The sequence below is a fragment of the Camelina sativa genome, chromosome 2, assembly GCF_000633955.1.
Source record: "Camelina sativa cultivar DH55 chromosome 2, Cs, whole genome shotgun sequence".
Lineage (NCBI taxonomy): Eukaryota > Viridiplantae > Streptophyta > Magnoliopsida > Brassicales > Brassicaceae > Camelina > Camelina sativa.
Genome location: NC_025686.1, coordinates 18,142,751 through 18,167,408, shown reverse-complemented (window position 1 = coordinate 18,167,408; position 24,658 = coordinate 18,142,751). Strand labels below are relative to the sequence as shown.

Here is a 24,658-nt window from a genome sequence, read left to right as displayed (position 1 = left end):
CAAACCGACATATAATTTTGTTTCATTTATAAAATCTAAACCTTAACCTTCTCATTTGTGAACCCAAACCGACATATAATTTCGTTCTAATTGTAAAATCTAAACCCTAACCACCTCATTTGTAAACCCAAACCGACATATAATTTCGTTTTAATTGTAAAATCTAAACCCTAACCACTTCATTTGTAAACCCAAACCGACATATAATTTTACTCTAGTTTTAAAAATCTAAACCAAGCCAAATAATTAATTTTCCTTAATTAAAAATATACAGAATTTGTTTCTTTAATTTGGGTTGCTTTTTAATTTAATTTTGATTTATTTTTTAAATGAAATATTAGATGGAAGATTCTGATTGGAGAGGTTCACCCCAATGGGTGAACCTAAGTATTTTTCGAACAAAAGGGGGAGTTTCCGGTTTGGTCCAACCGTTCTTCGTTCAAACGGAGAGATAAAAACGGCAAAGCGTTTGTGTCAATGGTACATGAATCCCTCCTTCCCAAAAGAATTCGGCAATTAAACAAGTTAGCTTTAATGGGCCAAGTTGGATTATTGGGCTTTTGTGTAACAAACACTATTATTAAACTAGAAGAGTCTTTTGAGAGAAATGTTCAGTAGAGAGAGAGAGAGTGAGAGTCCCGGCGACTAAGTGATTCCGTCGGCGAAATTACGGCTAGTGATTGCATTCCGCCGGCTGAAAAACATTCGGTAGGTTCTTCTTTCTTCTTAGATCTTACTTGACGACTTTTGTTTGGCTGATTTCTAAAGTATAATTGTTTTTAAGAAAACCCTAACCCCGACTAGTATGAACTGAAAATGCAAGTTTTTGATTAGTGTTTAGTTGCAGAGTTATTATGTCTACCAATTCATCCGAATTGTTTCAATGGAAACTATCAATTTCAGATTTTCTATTATTTCATTTCAGATTTTGAGAATACGAAGAAAACAAATGGTTGGTAGAGGGAAAGCGAAACAGGGTCGTTCCAAGAAGTCGTCGAGTAGTAGATCCAAGGAAGAAGATAGGATAAGCCAGTTACCTGATCCTTTGATCTGTCACATACTTTCTCACCTTCCAACAAAAGAATCTGTTTCAACAAGCGTCTTATCCACAAGATGGAAGACTCTCTGGCTTTGGGTTCCTATTCTGGAACTGGATTCACGAGATTTCCATAATAAGTTCAACGCCTTTGTGAGTTTTGGTAACAGGTTTTTCCATTCCGATAGGGTTTCATGCATAAACAAGCTCAAGTTATATCTTTTTGATGACGATGAAAAAGATGACTCTTATATCACGTCATGGATTGAGGCTGCACTTAAGCGTCAGGTCCAACATCTTAATGTTTTTTGTCCTCCAGATCGTAGTTGGTATAAAATCCCCACAAGCCTTTGTATCTGTGAGACACTAGTATCCTTAAAACTCTTTAATGTGGAGTTGGATGGTGTCGAGTTTGTTTCGTTACCATGTCTGAAGACTATGCATTTGAAATATGTTTATTACGGTAAAGTGGCCACTTTTGAGAGACTCATCTCTTGTTGTCCTGTCTTGGAAAAGTTGAAGATTGTTGGATATGAGACTCAAGAAGATGACTATAAGTGCATTCGGGTGCATTCTTTGTCAGTGAAGAGGCTCAATATAGACCTACGCGATGGTATGGGTGATGGAGAGAAATACGGTGTTGTGATTGATGCTCTTCTATTAAGCTCTTTGACTATTGATGATGAACAAGCTGAAAGTTATATAATAAGCAACTTGAGTGCCAATGCCAAGTTAGATATTCATCTCGATTTTGGTTTGCATGATTTTGATGAAGCAAGCGTCTCATCGAGGAGAAGTAGCATCCGCGATTTTCTGCTTGGGATTTCAAAGGTCGGGGAAATGATCGTCTGTGAAAACACTTTAAAGGTATTATGTCTTGTCAATTCCAGTCTTTTTTCATGGAAGTTTATGTGACTCACGTTATTTTTCTTTTTGGTTCCAGATCATCTGTCATTACTCAAAATTAGAAATGTCCCACTCAAAATTAGAACCGCTGCCTCAGTTTGGTTACATGTCCCACCTTTTTGCTTTTATATATGTACCTGATTTGAAATGGTTACTAACTCTTCTTGGGAGCTGCCCAAACCTGAAATCCCTCGTCTTGGTAATGATCTCCTAAACGCTATGTTTATCCCTTCCCTATGAATGTGTTCTGCCTTTCTTCTTCTCATTGCCTTTTTTCTCCTCTGTTTTTAACCTCAGGTATGGGCTTTTTACACTGCACAGCGGCATTCCGAGGAAATGATTCAAATCAGTTTTCCATTTGTTCCCGAGTGTTTGTTATCTTCGCTCATGTCTGTTGAGATCGAAACCAGCATCTCGGGATATGCTTCAGAAATGAAGATTGTAAGGTACTTCCTAGAGAATTCTGTAATCCTCAAGAAACTGACTCTACGTTTGGACTATCGCGCAAATGTAAATGACATCTTCAAGAAGCTCCTGAAGATTCCAAGACGCTCCATCACATGTGAAGTCGTTGTAGAATGAATGATATGGTCTCTTGCCACACAGGAAACCAAGTGTTAGGCTTTTTATTTATGTTTCTTTTGAACTCAATAGAGATGAAATGAAAATTGTTGAACTACGTTTGCAAGAAATCTTTTTGTTGTTCTTCTCCTAGTATATATATTATCTGCAACATCGTTCTGTTCAAATGTCAGAATACATATTTTTAGACTGTTAATTTTCTGGAAAACAAGTTATGGTCTTTGTACACATTTGTAAAATGCTTTCATAAAAAAAATAATAATAAATAATTTACATGGAAAATTACTATTAGTTAACCATTGGGATATTCAATATTGGAATTGTTGTACTTGTTTTGGTCATGTCAATTTTAACTCAGAATTAGTGGGCCTTTTTTGCGTTGGGCTTTCCTTTTTGTATATCAATGATTCAATTTATACACTCACTCTAACTACATACAGAGAGAGAGTCTTGAGACTGAGAGAATCCAATGCAGAGAGCTCCGGCCATTTCCAGCAACTGATTCTTTTACCGCCGGCGAAATCACATTTTACAGTTCCGGCGAGTGATTCTTTTCCGTTCGACCATAAACACTGTTAAGTTCTTCTTCTTACTTTACCCTTTTGTGTAATTTGTTGTAAACTCATCATCTTCTTCGATAAGACTTTGAAAAACCCTAGCCGAGGTTTAGCCCCAATGTAGTTTGGTTTAGTTTCTCCCTCTCGCACACTCTCCTTATGTCTCCTTAAACGGATTTTGGGTTTCTTGAGTTTTGATTCGTCTCTCTTGTTAACATTTAGGGTTTTTGAGTTTTGATCCGTCTCTCTTGCTAACACTAGGTTTTTTAATTGGGGTTCCTTAGAAAATGTTTTTGTAAGTCCTAGGCATTAAAAAATCATCTCTTTTTGAAACTTTCATGTTCAATTTTTGTTATGCAGGTTGAAAAAAGTTTCCTACATAAGAAAAGCAGAATGGTTGATAGCGAGATAAAGACTCAGCTTCTTTGTTCCAAATGGTTGGAAGATAGGATAAGCCAGTTACCTGATCCATTGATATGTCACATTCTCTCTCACCTTCCCCTAAAGGACAGTGTCAAGACAAGCGTATTATCCACCAGATGGAGGAGTCTCTGGCTTTGGCTTCCTCGTTTGGATTTGGCAAGGTCGAAGTTCCCTAATTCCGATGCCTTCATGAGTTTTGGTGACAGGTTTTTCCATTCCAATAGAGTTTCATGCATTCACAAGCTCAACTTAACTATGAGCTATGGAAATGTCAATCCTCACTTCACATCATGGATTGATGCTGCAGTCAAGCGTAACGTCCAGTATCTACAAGTTCGTTATGCTTATGAGATGCCTCTAAGCCTTTACACTTGTGAGACAGTGGTATCCTTAAAGATGTGTTGGGTGGCCTTGCCTAGTGCCGAGTTTGTTTCCTTGCCTTGTCTGAAGATCCTGCATTTAGACTATATGAGGTATCCCAATGAGACCACTTTTGAGAGACTTGTCTCATCCTCCCCTGTCCTTGAAGAGCTAGAGTTGGGACTTGTTAATTCTGGTGCGAAGGTCTTTAGGGTGCTCTCTACGTCATTGAAGAGGCTCACTATAAGCATACGCTTCTCTGTGGGTGATACAGGATTTCTGATTGATGCCCCTCGACTACGCTTTTTGAGCATCCATGATAACTTACCAAAAAGCTTTATAATAACCAGTATGGATTCCAATGTCAAGTTAGATCTTGATCTCAGCCCTGCTTTATTTTCAGAAGAAGCAGATGTTTTATCCAGGAGAAATAGTTTTCACAGTTTTCTCCCCCAGATTTCAAAGATCAGAGATATGTTCATACATCTAGGCACTTTCGAGGTATCATCTATGTCAATTCCATATTCGACATATGTTCCTATAATCTATCATGAATGTTTCTTGACCCACATCAGTTTTTCCTTCTTGTTCTAGCTCCTCTGTGAATACTCGAAACTAGAACCACTGCCTCAGTTTGGTTATATGTCCTGCCTGCAAGTAGAGCTCTATTATTCCCATGTGAAATGGTTACCAACCTTTCTTGGAAGCTTCCCAAACTTGAAGTCTCTCATCTTGGTGATGATCTGCCAAACTCAAATAAGCTTTTCATTCCTTCGAAGATTCTGCATCTTTTGTCTTTTGTGTTTTAATCTTGTCTTCTGTTCTCAGGTATGCTACAATGCAGATCGTGTGGAAATGCCATTTGACGAGATGAATCAAGTCGATCTTTCAACTATGCCTCAGTGTTTGCTGTCATCTCTCGAATTTGTTGATTTCAAAGTGAAAGTCTCGGGACTTGCTGCAGAGATGAAGCTAGTGAGGTACTTCCTAGAAAATGCGGCTGTCCTCAAGAAACTCACTCTACCTTGGCATTATGATGCAATTCAGATTCAAGATGACTTGGTCAAGAAACTTCTCAACATTCCAAGACGCTCTGCCGAATGTGAAGTCATCTTCCTTTGATCGGTAAAGAGTAGAGGAAACATTGCAAGGGTTCGTGATATTATGTAAAACGAAGTTGAATATGCATTGTAGTTTCATGGTTGGTATGGCTTTGCTCCATCTAGGCATAAGCTTTCATATGTTTCTTATCATCTTGGGTCGTAATTATTGAAAAAGGAAACGTACTACTTGGTCGGGAGTCTCAGTTGTTCTTAGAATCAAACTGGTTTTTATTTTGGTACTTTTGTGTAAAGACATTGTCGGATATGGATTTAGTAGTTTCATTATTACTTGGTTTAGTGATTATTATGGTAACGTAATTATTTTGCTCATTCGTTTCTTTTTCATGGATCTTTTATCTCTTCAGATGTTAGAAAACTCTTAGCATGGCCAAATCGAGTTACTAGGTTTTCGACCAAAACTTTTGATAATGAATCGAGTTACTAGCCACACACTAAAATGCAGAGGTTTAGATTTGATTTGGTTTGATTAAGGAAAAAAGATGGCTAGCTACATGAAGTATAGAAGAATGCATGGTCACACATGCCAAGTATAATATTGTATCCTCAACTACACGAAGTATATGTATTGCATGACCACATGCATGAACTATCTGACGTTATGTGCTTAACACCATAGACATACAATCTGGTACACCGGTCGAATGATTCCGGCGAAGACCGACGTTGACTCCGGCGTTGACCAACATTGACCAAAAAAGTTATATTTTAATTTTTTATATTAAACAAAATAATAAATTATTATATTAAATTATTTATGGTTTTTCATGATTAGAAAACATATTCTATTCAATATCCAATTATTTATATAACTCTAATGTATTTTTGCTTATAATTAGTTACTTTTTATTTTTAAAGCTAAAATAATAGTTAAATAAAAATAATTAATAATTATTTTCAAAATATATATAGATTTTATCTTGATTTTAGGATATGTTTGCAAAAGGATATAGAATAAGAGGATTATTTCAAATGCCCTTATATTATATATTGAAAATAATTATGTATCTTTAATTTTATCTGTTAAAAGTAAATAATATTAATTTTTTTGTTATTGTTTACATGTTATTAGGAGTAAGTAATTTTTTTTATACCAAAGAGTATCTAAAATTTTGTATACTCTTTACCATGAAAATTTTAAAGTAAAGAGTCATATACTCAAATCTTTTGCATATTATTTTTTAATGAAAGTAGTTGAATTTGATTTTATTGATTCTTGTAGTATTTAAAATTTAATAATTTGATGATCAGAGATTTATATATATAAAATCATTAATAATTACATATTTTATATGTATATATATATATTTCTTGAAAATATTGATTAATGATTTTATTTAACTATTATTTTAGCTTTAAAAATAAAAAGTAACTAATTATAAGAATGAATAGATTAGAGATATATAAATAATTAGATATTGAATAGATTATGTTTTCTAATCATGAAAAACCATAAATAATTTAATATAATAATTTATTATTATTTTTTTAATAAAAAAATACTTTTTTGTCAATGTTGGTCAACGCCGGAGTCAACGTCGGTCTTCGCCGGAATCATTCGACCAGTGTACTGGATTTTATGTCTATGGTGTGACCACATAACGTCATATAGTTCATGCATGTGGCCATGCTATACATATACTTCGTGTAGTTGAGGATACAATATTATACTTGGCATGTGTGACCATGCATTCTTCTATACTTCATTCTATACTTCATGTAGCTAACCATCTTTTTTCCTTTGATTAAATTTAAAGTTCACTAATACACTCTGTTTCTTAGTTTTGCACGTCTGTACTCTAATACACACTCTGTTTTGCACATTTGTACTCTAATACACTTAAAAGAAGCTATTTGGAATCTCAATAAGGGCACTTTTGAGAGACTCGTCTCATCATGCCCTGTCCTGGAGGAATTAAAGATTCAGGGACACATTAAACAAGTCTTTCGGGTGCTCTCTAGGTCACTGGAGAGGCTCACTATAAGTATACACTTAAATTGGGCTCATTCTGATTCAGGAATTGTGATTGATTCTCCTCGACTACGCCTTTTCACCATCAAGGATAACTTACCAGAAAGCTTTACAATAACTAATATCGATCCCAATGTTATGTTTTAGTATGGGGAGAGAAGAATGTTTATCACAGATAAGCAGAAATCCCTCATTTTGGTGCCTGCTCAAAGATCTTAACCCAAATAAGTTTTTTCTTTTTCCATCCATATGCAGATTTGACGTTATCTTTTCATTGCTTTTTAATTCTATTTTTCTCAGGAATGCTATGGTGATGCTTGCAAGGAGATGAAGAATTAAATCAGTTTTTCATCTGTTCCAGAGTGTTTGCTATCATCTCTTGAGTTTGTTGATTTCAAAGTGAAAATCTCTGGACTTGATGCAGAGATGAAGCTAGTAAGATACTTTTTAGAGAATTCGACTATCCTCAAGAAACTCCTCAAAATCAAAACATCAGTGCCTGCTCAAGAAGGGGGAGGCTCCACAATTTGTTTTTCTTTTAGAAATGTTTTTCGAGTTAAACATGAATTAAAAGAGTCTATAATTTTTTTTATTACCAAAAATGAACCCATGTAACTTCTAGTTATATATCATCAAAAAGGATCCATAACTTCTAGTTAGGTTTTGTTTTTCTGAAACTTTCGTAACACAACCTAGCTAATCGTCTCTTTTAAAATTTTGTCGAAAAAGAAAGACAATGGTTGATAGAGAGAAATCGAATCAGGCTTGTTCCCAAGGGTTGAGTGAGAGATTGAAGGAAGATAGAATAAGCGAATTACCTGATCCGTTGATATGTCACATACTTTCTCATCTTCCAACAAAAGAAGCTGTTTCCACAAGCGTTTTGTCCACCAGATGGAAGACTCTCTGGCTTTGGGTTCCTAAGTTGAAACTGGATTTCAGAGAAATCCGAGATTTCAATGCCTTCGTGAGTTTTGGTGACCGGTTTTTCGATTCCAGTAGGGTTTCATGGATAGACAAACTCAAGTTAACTATTGGTAAACATGATGATGATGATGGTTTTAAAGATACATCTTATATCACTTCATGGATTGAGGCTGCCGTAAAGCGTAAGGTCCAACATCTACGTGTTGACTTTTATCTAAGGCTTTATTATGAGATGCCCATAAGCCTTCATGTGTTTGAGAAACTGGTATCTTTAAAGCTGTTTTGTGTAAAATTGAATGATGTCGAGTTTGTTTCCTTCCCTTGTCTGAAGACTATGGATTTAGCTTGTGTTTGCCTTTCCAAGCTTTCCAATGATGCTTTTGAGAGACTTGTCTCTTGTTGTCCTGTCTTGGAAGACTTAGAAATTGTCCATTGTTGGAATGTTCCTCAACACCTTCGGGTGCAGTCTCGGTCACTTAAGATGCTCAATATCGGTCACACCTTCGGGTGTAGTCAGATTGAAAATGGTCAGGGAGTTGTCATTGATGCTCCTCTATTATGCTGTTTAAGTATCATTGATGATCGATCAAAAAGCTTCATAGTTAACAATATGGAGTACAATGCCAAGTTAGAAGTTGATGTCACCTTTGGTTTAAAGGTTACTGACGAAGCAAGCATTTCATCGGGGAGAAGTCTCATCCGTAGTTTTCTGTCAGGGATCTCGAAGGTCGGGGATTTGACGATACATCCGCAGACTTTCAAGGTATATATATGTATTGGACATCTACACATTTAATATAATAAAAAGTTTCTAACTCTCTCTCTCTATGCTTTCAGATAATTTATAATTATTCCAAGTCAGAATCGCTGCCTCAGTTTGGTTTTATGTCACGCCTGTGTGTCTCTCTCTACCCATCATCAATAAAAGGGTTATTGGCAACATTTCTTGAGAGCTGCCCCAATCTGAAATCCCTAGTCTTGGAGGTGAATATATGCTAAACCCTATGATAATTTTTCTCATGATCACTATTCAGCTTCTGCCACATTATTTGATTATATATTCTTCTCTCCTTTTTTCCTAATAAGCTACACTATGGTTATTGTCTCGACGGGGAGGAGATGCCTTGGGAGGAGATGCCCGAGTGTTTTCAATCATTGTCTCTGGAGTTTGTTGATTTCAAATTCCCATTTAGGGTATATGTTGACGAAATGAAGTTAGTAAGGTGCTTCTTAGAGAATTGTGTTATCCTCAAGAAACTCACAGTACATTTGTATTCTAATCCAACAAAATATGAAGCCTTGAAGAAGCTATTGGAATTGGAAATCCCAACCAAATGTGAGTTTGTCATTGTTGAAGAGTAGAGGCAAACAAGCATGAGAGTTTTGTATTTGACAGGTCAATCGGAATGAATCTATTTAGCTACTTTGCTGGATTTCCCACTTGATTGTTCTTAAAATCAAGTGAATATGCACAGTAGTTTCATGGTTGGTTTGGCTTTAGTCTCAGTTGTTCTTAAAATCGACTGGTTTATATTTTGGTGTTTTTGTGTAAAGACAATGTTTGAATATGCATATCAGTTTCATTATGGCTTGATTTAGTTTATATTATCACACCGGAATTTTGCTGATTCGTTTCTATTATTTTACATTGATGTTTATATTTGTTTAGGTGTTAGAAAACTCTTAGCAAGGTCAAATCGAGTTACTAGCTCTTGCCACACAAAATGCAAGATTAGGCCTTCTTGATTTGTTTTGGTTTGGTAAAATCTGAAGCTCATTTTTCCCAAGTAAATTTTCGTTGTGTGTCAAGTCATTGTCTTAGTAAAGGTTAGGGAGGACATGTGAAGCTTGTCATCTGATGTCTAAGTTTTGATGCAGGAAGCTCTTACCGCACAAAAAATCTGAGTTGTTTTTTATGGAACTATTTATGTACTTTTGCAGGAAATCGAGTTTGTTACTCTTAAAACCTGCCATAGTCGGTTTGTTACCTTTCTCTGCAACTCTGTTTTCCACCTTTGTAATATAAAACCTGACATAGTTGGTTTATTTGTAATATAATACAGTAAAATTTCTATAAATTAATAATGATCCCAAGTCTGGCTACTGTAAAAAATATCAAATTTGATAATAATATTTTTGAAACCTTCATGTAAAATATAGTCCAAATATTCTAGTAAATTAATAATCATATATATATATATATATATATTGATATATGTATGCTTTAAAATTTTGAATTTTCTTCTACAACTCATATCTATAAATAATTGTTATGTTGTCTTTTCAAATTATAATGAAAGAGAATACTCTATAACATGTCATAAAAATAGTTAAGTTTTCAACTTCTACATATGCACCATTTTCATTTTGATAGTTTTATAGAGTATTCGTAATTTATTGTCAATAATGTTTTCTAAATATTACAAATTTTATTCTAAAACTGATAGCATCCTAAAGTCTAATCTTATTTTGCTCAAATTATCTCAATTCATAATTTTTTAATTTTTTAACAATTAAAGTATATATCTATAAATTAATAATTATTAATTTACACTATAAAAAAAATTATCACTATAAATTAATAAAATGTCATTGTCCCAAAATTATTATTTATAGAGGTTTTACAGTATATCACTGAACCAATATGATCATTTATTACTATTCCAAATCAGAATCGCTGCCACGATTTGGTTATATATCACACCTTTCTGTCGTGGCAGAATATATGGAATGGTTTGAACCATTTATCGAGAGCTGCCCGAATCTGAAATTCCTAGTCTTGATGGTAAATATGCTAAACCTTATGATATTTTTCTCATCTCTATGAAGCTTCTGCCATATCAATATTTCACTTTGTTTTCTCCCCTCATTAGCTTGACAGCGTCCTAGTTATAACCTGGAAAAGATGGATCAAGTCAACATTATTTTTTCTGTGCCCTCATCTGTGCCCAAGTGTTTGCAATCCTCTCTCGAGTTTGTAATCCTTAAATTCCCAGTCTCGATAAATGTTGCAGAAATGAAGCTAGTAAGGTACTTCTTAGAGAATTCGGCTGTCCTTAAGAGACTCACTCTACATTTGGATTCTAATTCAACAGAAGATGAAGTCTTGAAGAAACTATTGGAAGTCCCAAGAGTCTCTACCAAATGTAAGGTTGTCATTGTACAAAATAGAGGGAAACATGTGTGAGATTGCATGTATTTGACAGGTTATTATATCGGTTGATGTCTGTAGGCGTAGGCTTGCCTTTCATATGTTCCCTTATCATTTGGGTCTTGTGAGTACAAAGGAATGAAACAACTGCTATTTTTATTTTAGTAATTTTTGTGTAAAGAGACAATGTTGGAAAATATTTGGTCTACTGATATTATAATGGTGTATTTTTTTGCTCATTGGTTACTAAAGTGTCTATGCCTCATGGATGATCTCTTATATCACAGTTCAAATGTTAGAAAACTCTTAGCAATGTCATTAAGCAAACATAAAAATTTAATGACCAAATGGAACACATCACACTGTTTTATGAACATAAACGGCAAGGCGTTTACACTTGAAATTGTGTCAAAAAAAAAAAGAGGACTTGAAAATGGGAGAATCCAAGCGCCATTTATCCTCAGACAGTCACAGTGGTCTTAAGGCATTTGGATCGATGGCACTCCTTGAGGCTTAGGATAGTTCATCAGCTAGATCTTCTGTGGCAATTTATTTCCATTCCAATATGTTCGTCCTCTTCTTCTTCTTCTTCTTTTTATACTCTTGCTTGGTTGATTTCGTTTTTTTGAAGAGATGAATCAAATAAGGTTTTCATCTGTTCCCGAGTGTTTGCTATCGTCGCTCGAGTTTGTTGAATTCAGTAATACATTCTCAGGAGATGTTGCAAAAACGAAGCTGGTAAAGTAATTCCTAGAGAATTCAGCAATCCTCAAGAAAATTACTCTACGTTTTTATTATGGTCAAAGAAAAGATGAAATCTTCAAGGAACTACTCAAAATCCCAAGACGCTCTAGCACACAGTCAAATCATCATACTGTGATTGGTAGATATTAGTGAAGATTGTCTGTTATTAATCACTTTGATGTAAGGATGTTCTTGCTACACAGGAAATGCATGTGTAGGTTTTTTTTGTATGTTTGTTTCGTTAGAGTAAATAGAGATGAAACAATTTAAGGCTACTTTCGTGAGAAATCATGGTGTTGTTTAGGCGATCAAGTTAATTACTCTATGCTTAAGCTTGAGGAGACTTTTACTCTTTTCTTGTGATCCTTAAACCTATATCAGTATAACAGTAAAAATTAAAATAATGTGTATCTCTTAGCTTCGAGCATTGGCGATTTATACACCAAAAAATGGAAGCAAGATAGGAGATTGTTTCACCTCACTCTAATATGTATGCCTTTAAGCTTGACTTGTAAAATCAGACCTTTTACTTTTGCTTTGCCATATAATCAGAGCTCTGCCTACGTCTTTGAACTGTGTTGTTGTTATTCTTATTCAACCCCTGAGACTGAGACATGGGAGTCATAGCCACATATATGGAGTTTGGGGATGACGACGCTGCAGCTGCAGCTGCAACTGCTACCATTTTCCCATGTTCGTTTTGCTTAGGAGATGACCCTAAGCCTTTATACCTTTATGAGATGCTGCTATTAGTTTGCTGATTCATTTCTATAATTTTCCACGGACCTTTATATCTGTTCAGGTGTTAGAAAACTCTTAGCAAGGTCAAATCGAGTTACTATATTTTGATAATGAATCAAGCTTTTCGCCACACAAAAAATGCTGGTTTAGGCCTTCTGGATTTGACTTGGTTTTGTAAAATTGGAAGATCATTTTGTCCAAGCAAATTTTCGTTGTATGCCAAGTCATTGTCATCTGTTTAGTAAAGGTTAGAGAGAACATGTGAAGCTTGTCATCTGATTTATAAGTTTGACGTAGGAAGTTCTTGCCGCACAAGAAATCTGAGTTGTTGTCATGGAACTATTTTATGTACTTTTGCAAGAAATCAAGTTGTTTGTTATGCAAGAAATTGAGTTCATCACTCTTAAAACATGGCATAGTCGGTGTTACATTTTTCTGCAACTCTGTTTTGCACCTTTCTACTCTAATACTCTGTTTATTGGTTTATTTATAAGATGAAGAAAAAATGGAAAAAAAAAAAATCCAACCTGTATATCATTTCACTTAATAAAATTTTAGAATCTAACAATATTAAATAGTAAACAGAAAAGGTATAAAAATTATTATAAGTTGAGCTATTAATTTTACCATTGGACACCTTTTTATCATCTTAGCCACACAATTAAAAAAACACATTCACATAAAATCACACCACTATTAAGGCTCATAATTGAGTTACTTAATTAGACTACCCCAAACATTAAGAAATTTTTTTAAAAAGAGTGATTTTGCTAAAAGAAACTATTAGATGAGTGAAGAACAGAGAAAGTTGTTGACCAACAAAATTAATCATATACTTAATAAGTAAAGAGAAACAATGTCAGAAGTTGGATGCTTATGCCAAGTTGGATATCAAAAGTCACAGGAAATGATCATACACATCAAAGTTACTTTCAACAATTCAAAGTTTATATGTCGAGAGAGTTACTTAGTATCAAGATGTCCCAGAATAGTCGTGTTAAATTCGAAAATCGTCGTAAAAAAAAAAGACTGACGCTAGACTTGTGAATTTGTAATTGTAACATCAAGTCATGTTCGAAAATCTTGCAAAAGGTATGTTTATGCATCATCTCCCAGTAGGAGGACTATGAAAACCGAAGAACAATAAATGCTTAATTAATTAGTGTAATTAATAAATAATTAAATAATTGTTTCGGACTTTCAGACTTTCAGTGATGATCAAATTTTGTCAAGAAAATTGAACAAAAAACTCTTAAATAGAAAAATTAACAAAGACATGGAAATGTCAATTAAACAAGTTAGCTTTGATGGGCCATGTTGGATTATTGGGCTTTTGTATAACTACAACAGTCTTTGAGAGGAATGTTCAGTACAGAGAGAGTGTGTTCCGGCGAGACAGTGATTCCAAATTTCCAAAGCAAAGTGTTTCCGTTCCCGTCGGCGAAATTACGGTCTACAGTTCCGGCTAGTGGTTGCATTCCGCCGTCTAAAAAACGTTCGGTAAGTTCTTACTTGATGACTTTTGTTTCGTTGATTTCAGAAAACGTTAAAAAAAAAAACCCTAACCCTGACTCGTTTGAACTGAGTATAAATCACTCTAGGTTTGTAATTTGTGTTGGGTTCCGAGTTAGTTCATACAAATTGTTTCTATGGAAACTTGCATTTTCAAATTTTGATTATTTCTTTACAGATTGTTGCCGAGTTATGTTCTTCCCGATACCTGTTTTTTTTTTTTATTTTGTCCGGATCTTGTATTTCAATTTCGAAAACCCCTTGCCTGACACTCACACACTCTCTTTATGTCTCCGTAAACGGATTTTGTTAACACTAGGGTTTCTTGAGTTTTGAGGTTTGAACTGAAAATGTTGATTATAAAATCACTCTAGGTTTTGAATTTGTGTTGGTTGCCGAGTTATGTTTCTGTGAACTCCATTGTTCTTTAATTACTATAAATAGATATGGTTGAACATTTCGATTAAGGTAGGTTGATCGTTTTGGTCGTTAAATTAGCTGCGATGATAGGAATAAAATAGATCATCGTCTGTGTTAAAGACTAATTAGTCGAATATATTCTATGTAAGCAATTAAATAGTTTCAGTTAATGTTTTGTAATTTGTTTCGGTTTGATATTTTTTCTAAAGTTTTGAATGTTGATTGTGGATATGATTGAGTTCGATTTTGTTAGTTTTCTGGAAAGGAGTAAGTTTCGTGATAGAATGGTCCCTCTTCAAAGCCAAAGAGATGTGTTATCTCTAACACATGAACAAGTAACCAAAGAGATAGACTCTGTTTTGTCAAATTTCAAGTCTATTCCATTAACGTGACATTGAAGTCTTTAAATACACAAACGAAACAAAACAGACTGATAACCAAGCCCTAAAAACAAGGAACATAATTAATAAAATGGGAATATGGAATCGTGGAGTTGATACCCTAAAACTAAGGAAACCACTAAGCATTTGTTTCTTCTTTTCTCTTCTCTGGTTTGGTTGGTTATGATCTTATCATTTCGGGTTTTAATATTTTTTATTTGGGATTTGGAGTTTAAATGTCGAACAGATTTGATATGGTATTGTCCTTTGAATTTGCTTAGAGGTTTCGTGAGAAGTCACTGATTGGAAACTCTCATTTTTCAAATTTAAAGATTGTTTCTTTTCAGATTTTGCTCTCTGAGAGAATTAAGAAAAACAGACGATAGCTTCTTCCAAAGGCTTCAGCCTGATCCTTTGATCTTACGGTCTACTGTCTACAGTTCCCCGGCTAAAAACACGGTAGGTTCTTTCTTCTTCTTCTTCTAAGTTCTTGCTTAAAGACTTTTTGTTTGGTTGATTTCTATAATCTTTTTCAGAAAACCTTATAAACTCATAACCGTGAATAGTTTGAACTGAAAATGCGGAGTTATGTTTACCAGTTCATTTTCAAATTTTGATTATTTCTTTACAGATTTTGCTCCATGTCTGAGAAACGAATGGCTGGTAGAGGGAAATCGATCGAAACATGTGGCTTCTTCCTCCAAAAGGTTTACTAGTAAGAGCATGAAGCTTGATGGGATAAGCGAGTTACCTGATCCATTGCTATGTGACATTCTTTCTCGTCTTCCCCTAAAGAAAGCTGTTAATATAAGAAGATATCTATAAGATATGTAAATTTATCATAATCATGTGAATGATTTGTAAATATTCTATATGATCTCACTAGTTAGAAAAGTAGGTTAAATGATTATTCCTATATATATGTTTGTATATTGTAACGATATTCTTATGAGAGTCAATATACAATTCTTCCATTCCTAAACTCTCATCAATCTTCAACATGGTATCAGAGCAGGTTTGCTCCCGAGTTTAGATCTAACGATCAAACTCATTTTATTTTTATTTTATGTTATTAAGCAAATTGCTTATACATTCAAGTTCATCATGAACCTCTGAATTTAAGCTATCGAGCTTCTCTAAATCTAAGCCAAGTGCTTATTCTTTCTATCTTTCTTTTCTTTTTTGTTAAAATAAAAAATGTTTTCATCATTCAAGCTTCTTATGAGCCTCTGAATCAAGCCATAGTGCTTCTTTTAAATTATTAAAAAAATAAAAAAATCTTATTTTCCAGTTTTCAAGCCATCTATGCTTCTTCAAAATTTTATTTGTTGTTTTTCAATTAAGTGAAAAAAAAAAAAAAAACAGTCAAAAATCAGAAAAAAAAAAACCAGAACAAAAAAAAAAAATCGGAAAAAAAAAATCAAACAAAAATCACGTCAGCTTACAGCCATCTATCCAAGATCTGACTTAGTCACCACCAAGACTCGGAAAGCAAGCTTCGATAGTGCTGTTCAAGCACGAGCTGTACCGTTCTACTAAGATCAATCTCAAGCCATTAATTTCACATTTGTTTCATTACTACCTTGAGATTGAGGGGGCGTATAAGAAGATATCTAGAAGATATGAAAATTTATCATAATCATGTGAATGATTTGTAAATATTCTATATGATCTCACTAGTTAGAAAAGTAGGTTAAATGATTATTCCTATATATATGTTTGTATATTGTAACGATATTCTTATGAGAATCAATATACAATTCTTCCATTCCTAAACTCTCATCAATCTTCAACAGTTAAGACAAGCATTTTATCCCACAGGAATCTCTGGCTTTGCCTTCCGCGTTTGGAACTGGATATCCGAGATTTCCCTAATAATTTCAATGCCTTTTTGAGTCTTGGTAACCGTTTTTTCCATTCCAATAGGGTTTCAGGCATAAACAAATTCAAGGTATATCTTTTTGATGACAATGGTGCATCCAATGTAGAAGACGTCTCTTATCTCACCTCATGGATTGAGGCTGCAGTTAAGCGTGGGGTCCAACATCTTGATGTTTTTTGTCCTCCGGACATTGGTCGTTATGAAATCCCCACAAGCCTTTGTATCTGTAAGACACTTGTGTCCTTAAAACTCCATGAGGTGGTCATGACTAATGCTGCCGAGTTTGTTTTCTTACCTTGTCTGAAGACTATGCATCTCAAATATTGTTATTACGGCAAAGTGGCCACTTTTGAGAGACTGATCTCTTGTTGTCCTGTCTTGGAAAAGTTGAAGATTGTTGAATGTGAGACTCAAGATTATTATAAGTGCATTCAGGTGCATTCTTTGTCAGTGAAGAAGCTCAATATCAATCTACGCGATTGTATAGGTGGTAGTGAGAAATACGGTGTTGTGATTGATGCTCCCCTATTAGGCTCTTTGACTATTGATGATGACAAAACTGAAAGTTATATAATAAACAACTTGAGTGCCAATGCCAAGTTAGATATCAATCTCGATTTTGGTTTGCAAGATCTTGATGAAGCAAGCGTCTCATCGAGGAGAAGTAGCATCCGCGATTTTCTGCTTGGGATTTCAAAGGTCGAGGAAATGATCGTATATCAAAACATTTTAAAGGTACATATGTCATATCAATATCCGTGTATACAGTCTTGTCTTTATCATGGAAGTCATATGACTCACATTATGTTTCTTTGCGGTTCCAGATCATCTTTCATTACTCGAAATTAGAACCGATGCCTCAGTTTGGTTACATGTCCCGCCTGTATGCTTATATATATGTACCTGATTTGAAATGGTTACTAACTCTTCTTGCGAGCTGCCCAAACCTGAAATCCCTCATCTTGGTAATGATCTCCTAAACGCTATGTTATCTTTATGAATGTGTTCTGCCTATCTTCTCTTCTCATTGCCTTTTTTTTCTCCTCTGTTTTTAACCTCAGGTATGGGATTTTTACGAAGCACAGCAGTTGCATTCCGAAGAAATGAATCATATGAGTTTTCCATTTGTTCCCGAGTGTTTGCTATCTTCGCTCAAGTCTGTTGTGATCAAAACCAGCATCTCGGGACATGCTTCAGAAATGAAGATAGTAAGGTACTTCTTAGAGAATTCTGTAATCCTCAAGAAACTGACTCTACGTCTGAATGATCGCGCAAATGTCAATGGCATCTTGAAGAAGCTCCTGAAAATCCCAAGACGCTCCATCACATGTGAAGTCGTTGTAAAATGATAATGGTAAAACACTAGAAAGAGAGCTCTCTGCCACACATGAAAGCAAGTGTTAGGCTTTTTATTTATGTTTCCTTTGGAGTTAATAAAGATGAAATGAAAACTGTTGAAATACATTTGCAAGAACTCTTTTTGTTGCTCTATCCATGGTTCTAGTCACGATTGTCTACAGTTTAATGATTGTTAAATTAAATTTGCGAAAGCACTTGCAGTTTAATGATTGTTGAATTGAATTTTATGAACTGCAACTAATCTAGAATTTGTTCTTGAAGACTGATCTTCTCATTCATGAATCAGTTTTGTGTCTTTTGTATCATGAATCAGTTTCTGTTCATGAATCGATCGTGATCTGTTTTTGTGTTTTTTAGTTTTGTGTCCTTTGAATCAGTTTGTAAGAACTTTGATTTAACGATTCTTGTCTGCATTGATTTTGGTGCTTGATGTTTAACTTTGATTTATGTGTTGTAACCAAATTTTTTATGTTCATACAGTCAAATGTTCTTTTATGCTCATACACTAAAAATTCATCGTTATCTGTTACTTTGCAAAGCTCCTACGGGATTGAGTCTTTAAGAGTTGTTGTTGTGGTGGATTGTTGAGTTGAGCATTTGCAGGTTCTGTTGCTATTCGTTGTTCTGTGTTAACTAGGAATTTTATGTATTTTGAGTTCTTTCTATACTTCATAATGTGGATTCAGTTGAAGTTTAACCTTAGGCTGATTGTTAAAAACATATGCAAGATACGTGGCTGCTCTAAGGGGAGAGACTCTTTTACCAGGAAGTCTTACCAAAGAATCCAACCAACCAGTGCCAAAGCTAGATGACACGGTGACAACCAAAGCACAGTAAGGATGAATTCTTTGAAGATCCGATTTGCTTTTGCAGGTTAATATTGCTGGTGTCACGGGGAAGAAACAGAGTTGATCCAAGTAATGATTTTTCCCTGTTTCTTACATTTCGTATCCATGTTCTCTTTTTGTCTTTTAACTCTTTATTCGCAAATGAAATAAGGCAGTTTTTTTTTGTTCTGAAACTTATATAAAGGCAGATGTATTCATTTCTTATATGACAAAATGAAAAAAAAAAAAAAAAAAAAAAAAAAAAAAAAAAAAAAAAAAAAAAAAAAAAAAAAAAAAAAAAAAAAAAAAAAAAAAAAAAAAAAAAAAAAAAAAAAAAAAAAAAAAAAAAAAAAAAAAAAAAAAAAAAAAAAAAGCTTCAAACTTCTTCTTTTTTGCCATTTTATAATTTTCAAAATATTTTTTGTAATATTAAGGTTTACTATTGGAGGCATGCAATTTTACTTAATTCTAAAGAAGTTCTTAACTTAGACTTTTCAAAATATATAGTTAAAACTAGATAGTAACCCTTTTGATTCTTCTCCTTCTTAGTTTACCCTTTTCATGGTATCTATACTATAAAGTACGAGTACTCTGTACTCAGATGACAGATGGTGTCTAACTTATGGCCGATGGTGTCTAACCTTGGTAACTCGTACATCTTTTTGTCTCTCTAGAGTATATGAATTCCTAAGTGTTTGCTATATGAGGAAATGCCATTTGAGGAGATGAATCAAGTCGGTTTTTCAACTGTGCCTTTGTTGGTGTTCACTATCGTCTCTCGAGGAATTGATGCAGAAATGGAGCTAGTTAGGTACTTTTTTGAAAATTTGGCAGTCCTCAAGAAACTCGCTCTACCTTTGCATTATGATGCAATTCAGATTCAAGATGACTTGGTCAAGAAACTACTCAAAATTCCAAGACGCTCAACCGAATGAATGTGAAGTCGTCTTGCTTTGATTAGCAAAACGTAGAGAGAACATATGTAAGAAAAACAAAGTGAATATGCATTGTAGTTTCATGGTTGGTATGGCTCTGGTCGATGTAAGGTGTAGGCTTTCGAAAAGAGAAAGGTACTTTCGTTGGATTCTCTCAGTTGAGTTTATAGGATCATGAACAAAATTGGGTATTTCCGGTTAACTCCAAATGGAGGTTTGGTTGTTACTTGGTTGATGATTGGTTATAATCCGAAATCTTTTGCATTGGAGTTGGACCAATTTATTGGTCCAGACCGGAAAAACCAAATTGGTCCAATTAAAATGTACTATTGCCGTTTATCTCATCTCTATGAATTTAAAATCTCACGAACACACAGCACACCGTTTCAATAAACCACAAGGACCCCAACGAAAGAGATAAACGGCAAGGTGTTTCCACTCTTAAAAATAGCGTCAAAGGAAAGGGCGAAATTCAAGCGCCACTAATTCACAACAGTGAGTGGTCTAACCCTAAAGGCATTTGGATCGATGGTACTACTCGCTATTCTTACAGTGTTCTAAAGGCTTTAGGGTTCGGAGAGGGATTGATCTGCCGTGCTAATTAAACTCCATTCCGGTAACGATATTCTTTTCTTATACTGTTGCTTGATTTTAGTCATCATCAAAAAGCTTGAAAAATCTAACCTAACTCAAGCCCTCGCATGTTATTTTTTTGTTTTATCTCGAAAATTTCGAGTAGGGGTTTTAAGAATCTATCTGTGTCCGAATTTTTATTGTATCCAACTTTTGTTTGATGCAAGCCTAGTGTGTCCTTAATCTCGTAACTGATTTGAATATACTACGTCTGTAATGCAGATTACTTGTGTGTGAAGAAAGAAAGAAAAAAGAGAAATGGTGGGTAGAAAGAATAAAACCAAAATATGTGACAAAGCCTCACATGAGGAGGAGGAAGATAGGATAAGCCAGTTACCGGAGTCTTTAATATCTGAAATACTTTATCATCTCTCTACCAAAGATGTTGTCACAACAAGTGTTTTGTCTACCAAATGGAGAAATCTTTGGCAATCTGTTCCTGGATTGGACTTAGACTCCCGTGCGTTCTCGAACTTTGATGATTGCGTGAGTTTCATTGAATGGTTTATTGATTCCGACAGGGAGTCATGGATACGCAAACTCCGGTTAAATTTGCATCGTTCTTCTGGTGCTTTTGATCTCACCTCATGGGTTGATGCTGTGACTAGGCGTAGGATTCAGCATCTTGATGTTACTTGTTACTGCAGTGAACAGATACCCCTGAGAAGATAGACCTGCGAGACACTTGTACACTTGCGAATCTGTTGCGGTTTCTTGCCTAGTCCCGACTTTGTTTCCTTACCTCGTCTAAAGTTCATCCACTTAGAATGTGTTAGATACTCCGATGAGTCCACTTTGGAGAAACTTATCTCAGGCTCCCCGGTTTTGGAAGATTTAACGCTCATCGGAGTTTCTACTCGTACTGAAAAGGTTATACAAGTGCGCTCTCAGTCTCTAAAGAGAATCCACATTCGTCAGCTCCGAGTTGTGATTGATGCTCCTCTACTCCAGTGCTTGAGGATTAAGATTGGCACAACAATAAAGAACTATGAGATAGTCAATTTAGGTTTCTTTACCAAACTAGATATAGATGTTGAATTGATAGGCCATTCGAGTAGTTACTACATTCCTGACATGCTCACCGATATATCAAAGGTCAGGGACCTAGTTATTAGTAATGCTTTCTGGCAGGTAAGTATACTTCTCAACGTTTGAGCATATATAAGTATACTTTTTTCAAGAAAGTTTCTCACCTTAACATTTTTATATTACGTGTTTACTTCTGTTACCAGGATATCTTTCGATACACGAAATCGGGACCGGTGTTAGAGTTTCAAAACCTATCGCGTTTGAATGCTAGACTTTCTAAATCTGATCTTGAATCATTACCACTCATTCTTGAGAGCTGCACAAAACTAGAATCTCTCACATTGGTAATGAAATAATATAGCTCTGATACCCAATTGATATCGTCTATGAGAAAAGCTTTTATGTATCTCTCTACACTCAATTCTGTTTCCTCTGTTTTTTTTTTTGTAGGAATTGGTCAAGGACGAATCCAAGAGTCGTGAGAAGAAGAAAAACCCAAACGTGATGTTTTCAACAGTGCCTCAGTGTTTGGTAACATCGCTCAAGTTTGTGGAATTGAAACGTTCGATCACAGGCTATGAAGGAGAAATAAAGCTGATAAGATACTTGCTGAAGAATTCAACAATACTGGAGAAATTAAGGCTCAATGTTCACTACTCGAAAAAGGCAATGTGTGGATTCCTTAAAGAACTCGTTGCAATGCCAAGAGGCTCTACCGCTTGTGAAGTCCTTGTTCTTTAAATTAGTCTTTTTGACATATGTTGAACATTTCGTCTGAGGTTAAGTTTGTGATCGTTAAATACTTAAAAAAACTAGGTGATTTTCTTGAGGATATTTGTCTTTGAGATACAAGTAAACTGCAGTTAGCTCTTTATGTTATTACTTGGTGGTTTGGTTGCTGATCTCCAATCACATGCGGAAGTAGGTTAAGCCAACTACCTGATCCGTTAATAGGTCATATTCTTTCTCATCTTCCACTTAAGGAAGAAGCTGTTAAGACAAGCGTTTTATCAACTAGATAGAAAAGTCTCTGGCCTTGGCTTCCTTGTTTGGGTTTGGCATGCTGGCACCTCCCAAATTTCAATGCCTTTAAGAGTTTTGGTGACAATTTTTTCGATTCCAATAGGGCTTCATGCATACACAAACTCACCTTAATTGTTGATGATGAAGATGATGAAGATGATGATGCCTCTTATCTCATACTATGGATCGCAAAGAAGCCAATTTTGAGAGACTTGTCTCTTGCTGTCCTGTCTTGGAAAAGTTAAAGGTTTTCGGATCTGTGTATAGGGATGTCAATGCCTTTCGGGTGCTCTCTACCTCATTGAAGAAGCTCTGTATAAAGATGTTGTTATCTTCGCTTGAGTATGTTGATATCAAAACCACCATCTCGGGATATGGGGCTGAATGGAAGCTAATAAGGTACTTCCTAGAGAATTCCACGATCCTCAAGAAACTGACTCTGCGTTTGAATTATTATCGTTCGGATGAAAAGCACATAGTGAAGGATATCCTGGAAATTCCAAGACGCTCTATCACATGTCAAGTCGTCATATATTGATATATATATACGAGTAGTTATCCCATGCTACGCACGGATTTAGTTTACAATATTTTTTGTTTTTTAGTTAGAAAATCTTTGTTTGTTTTGTATTGCTCGGTTTTTTTAGTTTTGTGTTTCTTGAGTTTCCATTGTATACATTATAATAGCCAGTATATAATCTGATGCTGGTTCTTCTTTGATACATTTGTCTTCAGATCCAGATGAGACCATTAATACTTTACTTTCCTTAACCCGTGTGATGCTAATACCAGCGGAAACAACTTTTTGTTGTATTTCCTATCAGTGTAAAACCGGAAAACTTAGCAAAAGTCTATAACTATTCAGAAACTAACCTTTGTTGTTTTTCTAAAGGTAATACCTTTTGGTGTTTTGTTTCTCCGGCGTCCTGAAAGTCAAATCATCCTCGGCTTTGTTAGACCTACACAATTCATCGTCGGCTTTGAAATAATGAACTTAAACATCAGTGGCACATATAACGGAAAACACTTTACAGTACCTGTTAGAACGGCGCTTCTTGGATGCTCTCCTTCCAAATATAGCAGAGGGCTTGTAACGCCCCGACCGCCACCTCTTAGTGGGTCCCATGTTCAATCCCAGTCCATGGGCCCGCGTTCCTTAATAGGTCTCACGTCCTCTCACTAGGCCCGTGAGCCCATCAATAACCGACGGTCGGTTTGCTACGTCCGGGAGGCTTTAAAGACTTGTTACCGTCCCTACAATTCACCACATGATCTTTCCCTGTGTTTTGTCCTCACTCGCACAGTTCCTGACAGTCACTTCCCGGAAGGGGGAAAAGGGCCATTTTCGACATGTACAATCTCAAAAGTGTCAATTTATACATGTACAAACTCTCGGTGCCAATTTCTACCTATACTCAAATAAAATTCAAATTTCATACCCAATTATAGAAAAACTGCCGATTTCAGAGTCAAAATCAATAAATATTAGTCAAGAGCTGACTCAGATGACACGTATTAGATGAAGTGGCATCGTATAATAAAACGACGTCGTTTTGATGCTGTAATTTCGTTTTACAAAACAAAGAAAGCAAGACCCAGACTCGAACTCGGGTCGATCCAAGTTTTTATCAAAGCTTTAACCATATGATCCAACGGCCCCATTCGGTATACTTGGGAACATTAATAATTATATCCTATCCACCCCCGAGAATCTCCCTCTTCTTCCTCTTCTTCTCTTCCTTGACATCGTTAATGGCATCATAATTTTGCCTTACTCCTTCCTTAATTTTTACTGGAAAACAAAAACCCTAGTGATGAATTGATGATGATTGTGATCAAAGAGGAACATAGAATCTTCAAAATTCAAAATTTTAAAAGAATCAAAAAGTTAAAAAATCAAATTTTGGGAAACCATGATAGAAGTAATCAATTAGCAATTGGACCAACAGAAGCGGATCTAGATGGAGAATAAACCACCACGGAGCAGCCATTAACGATGCCAAGAAAGAGAAGAAGAGGAAGAGGAGATAGATTCTCACAGACGGATATGATTATAAACAATAAAGTTTCCTAATATTTTGAATAAAGCTGCTGGATCATATGGTTAAAGCTTCTAATCATTCTTTGATGGACCTGGG

At 35.2% G+C, this 24,658-nt stretch overlaps 4 protein-coding genes and 1 pseudogene across 4 annotated transcripts; all 5 read left to right on the top strand.

Moving 5' to 3' along the window:
- Nucleotides 593-2,648, top strand: LOC104728688 (putative FBD-associated F-box protein At5g53635). Its single transcript, XM_010447641.2, has 4 exons — nt 593-708; nt 926-1,903; nt 1,980-2,141; nt 2,240-2,648. The coding sequence occupies exons 2-4, from the start codon at nt 950-952 to the stop codon at nt 2,522-2,524; spliced, it is 1,401 nt and encodes a 466-aa protein (XP_010445943.1). The 5' UTR covers nt 593-708; nt 926-949; the 3' UTR covers nt 2,525-2,648.
- LOC104728682 (putative FBD-associated F-box protein At5g53635) lies at nt 2,953-5,297 on the top strand. The gene is made up of 4 exons (XM_010447637.1): nt 2,953-3,098; nt 3,442-4,365; nt 4,459-4,599; nt 4,693-5,297. Exons 2-4 carry the CDS (start codon nt 3,475-3,477, stop codon nt 4,984-4,986), a joined length of 1,326 nt encoding a protein of 441 aa, XP_010445939.1. The 5' UTR covers nt 2,953-3,098; nt 3,442-3,474; the 3' UTR covers nt 4,987-5,297.
- On the top strand, nt 7,694-11,177 carry LOC104753674 (putative FBD-associated F-box protein At5g53635). Its single transcript, XM_019230846.1, has 2 exons — nt 7,694-8,647; nt 11,091-11,177. The coding sequence occupies exons 1-2, from the start codon at nt 7,694-7,696 to the stop codon at nt 11,175-11,177; spliced, it is 1,041 nt and encodes a 346-aa protein (XP_019086391.1).
- On the top strand, nt 13,871-18,063 carry LOC104753661 (putative FBD-associated F-box protein At5g53635). The gene is made up of 6 exons (XM_010475883.2): nt 13,871-14,020; nt 15,180-15,291; nt 15,464-15,633; nt 16,634-17,449; nt 17,539-17,679; nt 17,776-18,063. Exons 3-6 carry the CDS (start codon nt 15,556-15,558, stop codon nt 18,061-18,063), a joined length of 1,323 nt encoding a protein of 440 aa, XP_010474185.1. The 5' UTR covers nt 13,871-14,020; nt 15,180-15,291; nt 15,464-15,555.
- Nucleotides 20,727-22,238, top strand: LOC104753650 (annotated as a pseudogene).

Coding starts and splice junctions, on each gene's coding strand:
- LOC104728688 (XM_010447641.2), top strand. CDS start 950: ATGGTTGGTAGAGGGAAAGCGAAACAGGGTCGTTCCAAGAAGTCGTCG. Junction 1,904..1,979: donor TCTGTGAAAACACTTTAAAG/GTATTATGTCTT, acceptor TTTTGGTTCCAG/ATCATCTGTCATTACTCAAA. Junction 2,142..2,239: donor ACCTGAAATCCCTCGTCTTG/GTAATGATCTCC, acceptor TTTTAACCTCAG/GTATGGGCTTTTTACACTGC.
- LOC104728682 (XM_010447637.1), top strand. CDS start 3,475: ATGGTTGATAGCGAGATAAAGACTCAGCTTCTTTGTTCCAAATGGTTG. Junction 4,366..4,458: donor TACATCTAGGCACTTTCGAG/GTATCATCTATG, acceptor TTCTTGTTCTAG/CTCCTCTGTGAATACTCGAA. Junction 4,600..4,692: donor ACTTGAAGTCTCTCATCTTG/GTGATGATCTGC, acceptor TTCTGTTCTCAG/GTATGCTACAATGCAGATCG.
- LOC104753674 (XM_019230846.1), top strand. CDS start 7,694: ATGGTTGATAGAGAGAAATCGAATCAGGCTTGTTCCCAAGGGTTGAGT. Junction 8,648..11,090: donor TACATCCGCAGACTTTCAAG/GTATATATATGT, acceptor TGTATTTGACAG/GTTATTATATCGGTTGATGT.
- LOC104753661 (XM_010475883.2), top strand. CDS start 15,556: ATGAAGCTTGATGGGATAAGCGAGTTACCTGATCCATTGCTATGTGAC. Junction 15,634..16,633: donor GTCTTCCCCTAAAGAAAGCT/GTTAATATAAGA, acceptor TCAACAGTTAAG/ACAAGCATTTTATCCCACAG. Junction 17,450..17,538: donor TATATCAAAACATTTTAAAG/GTACATATGTCA, acceptor TTGCGGTTCCAG/ATCATCTTTCATTACTCGAA.